Source organism: Trichechus manatus, unplaced genomic scaffold (genome assembly GCF_000243295.1).
Source record: "Trichechus manatus latirostris isolate Lorelei unplaced genomic scaffold, TriManLat1.0 scaffold00131, whole genome shotgun sequence".
In the NCBI taxonomy this organism is placed as follows: domain Eukaryota; kingdom Metazoa; phylum Chordata; class Mammalia; order Sirenia; family Trichechidae; genus Trichechus; species Trichechus manatus.
The window spans coordinates 7,203,663-7,213,595 of NW_004444067.1; the positions used below are offsets into that span (position 1 = coordinate 7,203,663).

The following is a 9,933-nucleotide window of genomic DNA, read 5'->3' on the forward strand; positions in this document are numbered from 1 at the left end:
CTGATCACCCCTGCACGCCCTCCTGTCTCCTCTTCCTGCCACGCACGCGAGGCTCGGGCGGAGTGCCCCTCACTGATCACCCCTCCATGCCCTCCTTCTCCTCCACGCCCTCCTTTAGTCGTCCGGAGGCCCGACGCCCGCCCCGGTGGTCCACACGCAGCCCCGAGCGGTGGGCTCCCCTGCTGCAGCCACCACCGACCTGGTGTCCATGGCGACGACTCAGGGAGTGCGGGCGGTCACCTCCGTCACTGCCCCGGCGGTGGTCACCACCAACCTGACGCCCGTGCAGGCCCCGGCCCGCTCTCTGGTGACCCAGGTGTCTCAAGGTAAAGACGCCTCTCCCTTAGCGCCCCACTCCCCTTCTGCTTGTTGTCTGGGGGAGGTGGAGGCCGAGGGGCCTAGTAGCCAGATGTGACGAGCCGCCTTCTCTGCAGCCACGGGGGTGCAGCTCCCGGGAAAGACCATCACCCCCGCACACTTCCAGCTTCTCCGGCAGCAGCAGCAGCAGCAGCAGCAGCAGCCCCAGCCGGCCCCTCCCCCCTCGCAGGTGCAGGTCCCGCAGATCCAGGCCCAGTCGCCCGCCCAGATCAAAGCCGTCGGGAAGTTGACACCGGTGAGCGTCTCTGGGAAGCACAAACACGCGTGTCTTGGCGGAGGTTAGCGCAGTCTGCGAGGGGTGGTGGTGCAGCCTGCTCTGCGGACGTCCAGCCGTCTGTAGGGAGTGCGTGTTTCTTCTCTGGGTGAAACCTACGGACACCGTGTTCACGACCGTGTTTTTTGAAGCCTCTGATGCCTTCTTCCTGGTGCTCTGGGGCCTTAGTCCCCTTTCTTCCTGCATTTCCTGTGCAGCAGTCCAGTCTCTAGAGAAGGTGAAGGGGTCCTGGTGCCACCCTTGACAGAGCACCGTGAACACCCCTGGGAGGCTGGGGGCGAAGACTTGGTTTCTTTAACAACAGCTCGCTTGAAGCACGGCTTGTCAGAGGCCGGCCCTTGTGTCCTCGCACTCTTGTTTGGCCAGCGCGCGCCACCTTTGCTGTGATTATGTAACTGCCTTTATTTCAGCGGGACACGTTGTGTTACTGCCACCGACGGAAAGTGACCGAAGGAACGTAAGCAATAAAGAGGTAGCAGTACTGTAATGCTGTAGCAGGCTCTTCTCCTGCCAGAGCACACAAGCCTGCAGGCTGCTCTCTCCCCGCTGGAAAGGGAGGAGCCGTGTGCCTCCAGGAACGTCCCTGCATTCCCCCTCCACCCCGGCGCCCAGGTGCCTCTGGTCCTTTGGGAGACAGTGAATCAGGGCCGTGCTGTCCAGTAGACTAGCCACCAGCCGCGCTGACTACTTGACTTAATTACAATGAAACAGAACGTTCAGTTTCTCGGTGGCACCAGTCACGTTTCCATTGCTCGATGTCTCCATGGGGCCGAGGCTCCCAGACTGGACAGCACAGATCTTGAATGTTCCGTCATTGCAGAAAGCTCTGTTGGACGGTGCTAAATTAGAGAATTACTGGGTCCAGGGTCTAGGATCTGGCTAGCAGGGGTGAAGTTGTCAAGTGAACAAAGCTAGTGTTTGGTCCTCCTCTGCATACGTGTGTGCATACACACAGGTGCACACATGCACACATACGCGTGCACACAGCGCAGCCTTTCCCTCCCCTCCCATGCCATGCCTGCCCTGTTCCAGCTGCCAGAGCCACACTTACCCACTCTCCACCTGGCCTCTTCCTCATTCCTGCTCCCCAGCACGTCAGTTCCCAGTGTTTTCACTGTTAAAAGAGAGCTAATAGTCACAGACGACTCAGTGTGACTTCTTTAAAAAAAAGAAAAAAGTTTGTTTCTTAGGAGAATTATTTTCTGAAATAGTGACTTGTGATCTTGATGTTTTGATCTCTTAAAGATGTGAGACTTATTAAATCACTGGGAGACTGTGGGAATAACATACTGGGGGCTGATACACGTCTTATAATACACTTGAAATGTTCGAGAAGGACCGAGATTTTAAGACTTTTTAAAAATTTGATGACACTACAGATTTAAATTAACTCGTTTGTGAGAGAGAAGGGCCTAGATACTTAGCTATGAGCTTTACCAATCCATCAAAACTCAGTGTTTCTGGTTCAGTTGACACGATGCCATTGTAGGTGTTTCAAACACGCTGGCAAGGCCCTGGGGGATGGCTCGCACTGCGTGTTAGCAGCTCGTTGCTTTGGTGTTTAGTAAGTGCTGGAACAGTGTTTCACATACGTAATGGGATACAGCTAATGTTGATGAGCCATACTCTCTTTGGGTTTCAGGAACACTTGATCAAAATGCAGAAGCAGAAGCTGCAGCTGCCCCAGCAGGCACCGCCGCAGGCCCAGCCGGGGCCCCCGCCACCCACGCCCCAAGTGCAGGCGCAGCCCCCACAGCCCACGCAGCAGCAGAGCCCCCAGCTCACCACAGTCACGGCACCGAGGCCTGGGGCACTGCTCACGGGCACCACCGTGGCCAACCTCCAGGTGGCCCGGCTTGTAAGTCCCCGCTAGTGCATTCGTTTTTCAGAAGCGACGTCGCTTTGGTTTTAATTGGACGGTTAGGTCTCCTCAGGAGTATGTCAGGTGTCATAACTGACTGCACGTGAAGCATAATAGTACCTACCGGTGTTGACAGGCACTCGGTTTACTGGACCTTAGAGGGGGCAGGCAGGGAGCTAGGCCATGAAGAGAGGTAAGATTCGTGTTATGGAGGGTGAGGGCACAGAGCAGCGCCCAGGAGGTGTCATGGGTGGTGGGAGCTGGGCGGGTCCTGACCTTAAAGGGACTGGTGTGGGGGAACAGAGGGCCTGCACAGGGGACTTGCAGGTGTGCCGACCAGGGGTCAGCTCCTGAGGGGTTCAGAGGCACCTGCGTCATGTGGGCAGCGGGAGTCTGTGGCGTTTGAAGTGGTAACCAGGCGAGGGGGTGCTTGGAAGACTGTGCCCAGCAGTACTGGAGCAGGATGTTCTGTGCTAGCCTGTCACGTGGCGCCAGCTCAGGGTGTGTCTGACTCTTGTCCATTGCTGCCTGAGCGCACCACATTTGTCACAGACCCACTGCGGGTGGGTGTCTCAGGTGGAGAAGCCTGTGTCTGCCCAAGCCCCCCGCCGTCAGCTACAGGCAGAGCTGGGCTCTGGGGCTGGCTTGAGCTCCTCATGTGTGAGCTTGAGCCCCGAGCTTCCCTGGCGGGGGCCGGACCCCCACTAAAGTGACCCCACCAGAGCGCCCCCGCTGTGGACATTAGCAGGAAAAGCAGTGGCACCTAGTACTGGGCAGGGAATGGGGGTGTATCGTCTCCAGACAGATCTGTCAGACTGGAAGAGGTTACCGTTTGGGAGGGACTCTTGGTAATTAAGCTATAAAAGCGAGCATACAACTCACCCCAGCAGTCCTGTTTCTAGTGCGTCCTGAAGAGGTGACAGGACAGAGCAGTGAATATACCTGCCCGTTTGCTGCCGGAATGGTAGAACTGTCCATGACAGATACATTATGGAACATCCAGACAGTGGGGTATTAAGCAGCTGTGAGAAGTGATGGTAGTTCTGTATATCTTGACTGTTAGAAGAGAAACAGATAAGCACTTTATAATTTCATTCATTTTTACGTCTTTCACAGCAACCTACACAGGTAAGAACAAGGTCCAGATGGTCAAATACCCATTTTAACATTTGTGTGTGAGTGGTGTTAAGATTGTGCGTGATTATTCCTTTCTTCTCTATATTTTCTTGGGTTATCTGGGTTTTATACATGTGAAAATAGAGCTGTTTTCACTCTAGCTTTTTAACACTGCAGTGTGAGGATCAGAGTGCTTGGTAGCAGTGTGATAACTCAGTGGAGGGAGGTGGCACCCGGAGGCTGACATTCAAGTGGAAGGTTATGGCGGTATCTCGGAGTGGGGAGCGGGCTGATCTGTAAGAGTAGCAGAAGGAATGGGAAATTCCCTAGACAGAATGGCACAGACTGGTGGGAGAAGACTGTGCCCAAGATTAGAATTGTATGGGCTCGTTAAATCTGAACTCTGGCTGATGTGGTTGATGGGCTCCTACGTCTGAATACAGCAGGCGCTCTGTCTTCGTAGGTGGAAGGCGTTAGGAAGAGGGTGGACCTACGAGGACAGCTTTCCCCTCAGTGTGCAGATGACGAAGCCTGCGTTAGCATGACGCCACTTTTCAGCTTTTGTCTGTCTGCCTTGTCTGTGTTCCCTCCCGTGGCCTCTTGGGAGATGTGTGTGACGGCGCGCAGTGTTCTGCCTTTCTCTCGGCTCACCCATCGCTTTCTCTTGCAGACCCGGGTGCCCACTTCTCAGCTGCAAGCCCAGGGGCAGATGCAAGCCCAGACGCCCCCGACGGCACAGGTGGCCCTGGCGAAGCCCCCAGTGGTGTCAGTGCCGGCGGCCGTGGTCTCCTCGCCGGGGGTCACGACTCTGCCCATGAACGTGGCTGGCATCAGTGTGGCCATTGGGCAGCCGCAGAAAGCAGCAGGTGACGGTGGGCGTGCGTCCCGCGCCATGCGCCCTGCATCCTGTACCCTGCGCCCCGCACCATGCACCCTGCATCCTGTGCCCCACACCATGAACCCCGCACCCTGCACCCCGCACCATGAACCCCGCACCCTGTGCCCCACACCGTGCGCCCTGCATCCTGCACCCCGCGCCCCGCACTATGAGCCCCACACCCTGCACCCCGCGTGGTGTGTGGTGGCTGGGCTGCTGCCACTTCCGTGTTTAAGCAGTGCTTCGTAAACCTTTCCGCGAAGCCTGTGTCTGAGACGCGTTTCACGGGTGCATGTTGTAGTTTAGCCCAGATGTCTCTCCAAGATATCCAAGTTCACATTTGCCCCATCAGTTTAACCATTAGTCGTTCCAGATCTGCCAGATCTTTACTTAGATGTCCGAGACGAACCCAGACATTAGCCTCGGTCAGCTGGGGGATGGCTGTATCTGTCTCCACATAGCTGCACCCTGACTCACACGTCTGTGCAGAAAGCAGTCAGCTGCACACCTCAGTCCTCCTGAGTCCTCTTCCCGACAGGGCTGTGACTGATGGCGTCCTTGGTGTTTGCAGGGCAGACTGTGGTGGCCCAGCCCGTCCACGTGCAGCAGCTGCTGAAGCTCAAGCAGCAGGCCGTGCAGCAGCAGAAGGCCATCCAGCCACAGGGCGTGCAGGGCCAGGCCGCCGTCCAGCAGAAGGTGCGTGGCTCTCCTGGGATGCAGGCTGCATGCCACATCTCCATGCCCGCCTGAGTCAGGGGGCTGACCCGGGTCAGGCACGCGCTCCAGAGGAAGTAGTGGTTTGGTGGAGCCCTGGGTCGCACTCAGGGCCGGGAACCCCGTCGTGCATGCTGGGCGCCCCGAGGTTGGGGCCTCGCACGTGGAATTGCCAGTGTGCTGTGTGTGTGTGTTTGCTTATTCCATGTGTGTGTGATATAACAGTGGCCTGGGAGTGAGGCCAGGAGGGAGAGTGGGTAGGAGGCTGGGAGCCCTGCTGCTCTGAGGCCTGTGAGGGTGGCAGAGGGCCTGGGAGTGCCTGACTTGGAAGGGCAGCGGGTTCAGGTTGTAGTGGTGACCTGCCTGGGCTCCTGGTGACGATGGGATGGGCCGGGCACCACTGAGCCTGGTGTCAGGTGAGGGGCTGCTCGTTGAGGAGAGGAGGGATGTGAGGACTGGTGGGAAGGGTTAGGGGTAGAAGAAGCGGCCAACTAGAAGGAAAGTCTGACCTGCAAACCTCCTCCTGTGAATTCTGCTCCCTGAGAGTGACGTCCTCCTGAGGCAGCTGGTGTCGCTGGCATCCTGCCTGGGTTCATACCTGTGGTCTCTCTCCTCAGATAACGGCACAGCAGATCGCCACACAAGGCCAGCAGCAGAAGGTGACCTATGCCACCCAGCCGGCACTGAAGACCCAGTTCCTCACAACGCCCATTTCCCAGGCCCCAAAGCTGGCAGGGACTCAGCAGGTGCAGACCCAGATACAGGTGAGTGGGCATGCCGGCGCAGTCTAGCTAGTGCAGGCCTTCCGTCACACAGCGCACACTCAGGAGCAGTGAGGCCGTGGACACCCTGTAACCTCCTCCTGGGATGCCAGTGATGGGGACCCGAGCGCCCTCCCATCTTCTCTCCTGACCTGTGTGACTCGCCTGCTTTTGCTTGTTGCTAAAGGGGGTGCCCTCAGCAGTGTGTGGTTTTGAGCTTTTCCCGAGTGAAGTCTTGCAGTCCTGCCACGTGTGGTCTCTGGGGCTGCCTCTCCCCTCATGCACTTGTGAGGCTCCTCAGGCGTCTGCACATGTTATTTCACCTGTGGACGATGTTCTCTCTGCTGTTAGTGGCAGTGGGACGTTCCTGGGGTTTCACCTCCTCCCTGTCCCCGGGTGCACTGGTGACAGTGCTGGGCTGTGGGTGGATGGGTGTTCACCGTCTCCACAGTGGTGCTGCTGTGTACTCGCCCATGGGGCTGGAGTTCCCGGAGCCCCAGACCCTCGCCAGCACAGCAGACCGCTTCGCCCTCTCCAACCTGGAGCGTGTGCAAAGGCGTCACATCCTGGCTCCGCCTGTGCTGTTCCGGGTGCCTGTCGGGGCTCTTAGGGGCAGCGCCCAGGCAAATCTGTCCTGATTTGTGTCTACTTGCTGGTGTTAGGCTTCACCGCCTCCCCGTTTGTAGCTCGTCTTTTCTCTTACTTTATGGGCGTCTTGATGCATAGAAGTTCTTAAGGGTGATGTACTGGAGCTTATCAGTCTTGACGTTTCCGAGTCACAGCGCTTCAGCCCTGCCCCCAGGTTGCGCACTGTCGTCCTGCGTCATGTTCTGAAGATGAGTGTTTTCACGTCCGGGTCTGTGGTCCTCCTGCAGTTAACTGTATTGATGACAGAAATGTGGGGGTTCAATGTAACTTTTCCGTCTGGCTACCTGGATTTGTCAGCACTGTTTACTAAGTGTCGCTCTGCCCCCCGATGTGCCATCTGTCATGCACAGCCATGCCGTGGGCCTCCTCCCAGGGCTGTGGTCTCTGCAGCTCGGTGCCAGCGCTGCCCTTCCCCCTTGCATGCAGCCATCCTGGACCTGTTGTCTGACGGGCTGCTCGCACACGGCGTGCGTTCAGGTTTGCTGCTGCTGCTGCTGTTGTCAAGTCCATCCACTCTTTTACCTGAAACACTTGTCCATTTATTCTAAGCACTGATGTATTTGGACTTCAGCTCCCCTTTTGTTTGGGCTGTCCTGCTTGTTATATTTTCTCTTTCCTTCTCTCCTTCCTTGCCTTTTTTGGGCTGTTTCTCTCTTTTTTTTTATTCCTCCCCTTTCCTGGTTTGGAAAGTGCACCATCTCTTTCTGTGCCTTTCTGGTCGCCCTGAAATTCCCAGACGCACACCTCGCTTCTCAGGGAGTCAGGGTCACCACTGTGTTCACCCTCTTCCTGAACAGGGCTTTGTCATTCACAGGGGGTGCCCTTCACCCCTTCCCAGCATAAATGCTGCCGCCGTCCCGCATGGAACCCTGACCTTTCCCATCTGCGAGTTTTCATCTGAGGCCACTTTCATTGTGCTTGACACTCACTCTTTGGAATCACCTTCTGTGTTTGAAAATGCCTCTTTTTCGCTGTGACTCGCGAAAGGTGTTTATGCTTGGCGTTCAACGCTAGACAGACGTTTGTTTCCTCAGCGCACCGGGAAGCTCTGCTCTGTGTGCTGGCTCCCTGTGTTGGTGGTGGAATGTCATGTGTGTCTGACAAGTCTCTGCCTTGGAGGAAATCTGCCTCTTTCCCTCTGTGCCCTTTTAAGACATCTTCTTTGTCTTCCGTGTTGTGCAGTTCCACTGTGATGTAGCCAGCACGGATTTGTCAACTTCTTGAACCTGGACCTGTCTCATCGGTCGTTGCTTGTGTCAGTGCTGCCTCTGCCGCGTGTTCTCTACCGCCAGGCCTCTTAACATCATTTATATTTTCTGTTTCTTTGTCTCTCTCTCTTGCATTCTGCATAACGTCTTTTGTAGCAATAAACTGAAAATAAATCTCACGTTATACGTGATCACAGAGAGGAAGATGGCCATTGTCCCACATTCGAGGTGGAGAAACGCCTCATCTGCCGCTGCCCTTTGCGGCCATTTGTGGACGGCTCTGCGGTGTCTTCGGCTCATTGTTTTTCTGCATAAAGAGTCAAGGGGAAGGGAGAGACCATCCTGTCTTTTCATGTGGACGTTCTTTGGAATGCTACATTTGGATTTCTCTGTTTTGTCGAAGGTTGCAAAACTTCCCCAAGTTGTCCAGCAGCAAACAACTGTGGCCAGCATCCAGCAGGTCGCCCCCGCATCCCAGCAGGTAGGGTCTGGGGACACAGCCACAGAGGGAGCGCTCGCTTCTGGTGCACACAGGCACTTTTTAAAAGTTCCAACTTCGCATTTAATGAGAATTCTTGGTTTTCATCCTCAGAAAGTAGAATTTTAATTAGAGGATCGCTTGCCTTTAATAATACAGAAAAAGTGAACTCTGGGGGGAAGCTTAGTATTCTTAGGATAGTAGGAAAAACCCTGCAGACACACACGTGTTCCAGCTCCTTGTCAGGGTGCTGAAGGAGCCTTCTCTTTCGCTTGCGTCCGGGATCATCTGTTCAGCCAGCCCTCTCGGGCGTGTCCTACCAGCCTAGGGCTCTGCGCTTGGGTTTGGGGGACATGGAAGTGAAGGGAAGTGAAGGACATGCTGTGGGGGGCAGTGATGGCCCCGATAACCAAATGGCGTCTCAGGCTCATAGTGCTCTTGTTCACGGGTACAAGGTGTGGCCATGGATGAGCAAGGCTTTGTTTAGTTCACAGTCACACTGGTTTTAGATTTCAAGAAGCCAAACGTATTAAAAGCTTTATAACGACAACAGAAAAATTAGTCCTTTGATCCTTCTCTTGCTTTTTCCCAGATGCATCACTTTTAGTCAGAAACCAACAACAGCTTATTCTGATTTCCGTTTTGGTTTGCTTGGAAACCAAAGATGACATCCTGGTGTGTCGGTGGTTTTTACCTTTTACAAAAGCATACTTGGCCCTGGAGGATGTTGTGGGGTTGGGGGTCGCTGTGTCTGGGAGTTCTAGATCACATGTCTTCTTCAATACTCTGGTGCAGGCCTCCCCGCAGACAGTGACGCTCACGCAGGCAACTGCAGCTGGCCAGCAGGTCCAGATGATCCCCGCGGTGACCGCCACGGCCCAGGTGGTACAGCAGAAGCTCATACAGCAGCAAGTGGTGACCACAGCATCCACTCAGCTTCAGAGCCCTGGGGTCCCAAACCCAGCCCAGGGGCCGGCCAGCTCCGACAGCCCGAGTCAGCAGCCCAAATTACAGATGCGAGTGCCTGCCGTCAGGTTGAAGACCCCCACCAAGCCTCCGTGCCAGTAAGTGGACGAGTGCGGCCTCCAGGCTCCAGATGCAGCTGAGAGCAGGCCGCCCTGCCGCCTTGCAGAGACCGGCCAGCTGTTCTGAGCCTAGGACAGTGTCACATAAGGTACCCAGCACTGGGACAGCTGTAATCGAGACAGGACCGTGTGATCCTCTATTAAAGTACATCCTACACTCAAGAACATGCCCGTCGAACGCCCCTTTTCTGTATTATGTGACTCATTGAAAAAGTGACAGTGGCGATTTTTAAAAATCCTGTGAACTTTTCATTTTTCCTTCATTCAGAAAGCCATTCAGAGTGTCTGTTCATGTACAGTGTTTGCACGAGACTGTGGCCATGTGGAACGTGCAGCGAGTCGTAAGGCACTTCTGAAAGCTACACCACGGTCTCATGTCTACGTAGTGTGCTCTCACCTGCCCAAAGGACACAGAGCATCTCATTCCAAAGAAAACCACTGGGGTTTTCCTCTTCCCCCTGGAATAGGACTTGCGTTCACTGTTGAAGGGAATGTTTGGGACTGATGCTCATCTCAGCACATTCATGACATGC

At 55.4% G+C, this 9,933-nt stretch overlaps 1 protein-coding gene across 1 annotated transcript in view; it reads left to right on the top strand.

Annotated features, from left to right (window-relative positions):
* The window catches only part of EP400 (E1A binding protein p400), an 83,126-nt gene extending 73,395 nt beyond the window's left edge, over positions 1–9,731 (top strand). The window contains exons 32-39 of the mRNA XM_023739305.1: positions 119–326; positions 435–613; positions 2,295–2,510; positions 4,300–4,495; positions 5,078–5,202; positions 5,838–5,984; positions 8,241–8,318; positions 9,111–9,731. Of these exons, the coding sequence (XP_023595073.1) occupies positions 119–326; positions 435–613; positions 2,295–2,510; positions 4,300–4,495; positions 5,078–5,202; positions 5,838–5,984; positions 8,241–8,318; positions 9,111–9,383 (1,422 nt within the window). The 3' untranslated portion in view covers positions 9,384–9,731. The remainder of the gene's footprint in view (positions 1–118; positions 327–434; positions 614–2,294; positions 2,511–4,299; positions 4,496–5,077; positions 5,203–5,837; positions 5,985–8,240; positions 8,319–9,110) is intronic.
* The last annotated feature ends 202 nt before the right edge of the window (positions 9,732–9,933 follow it).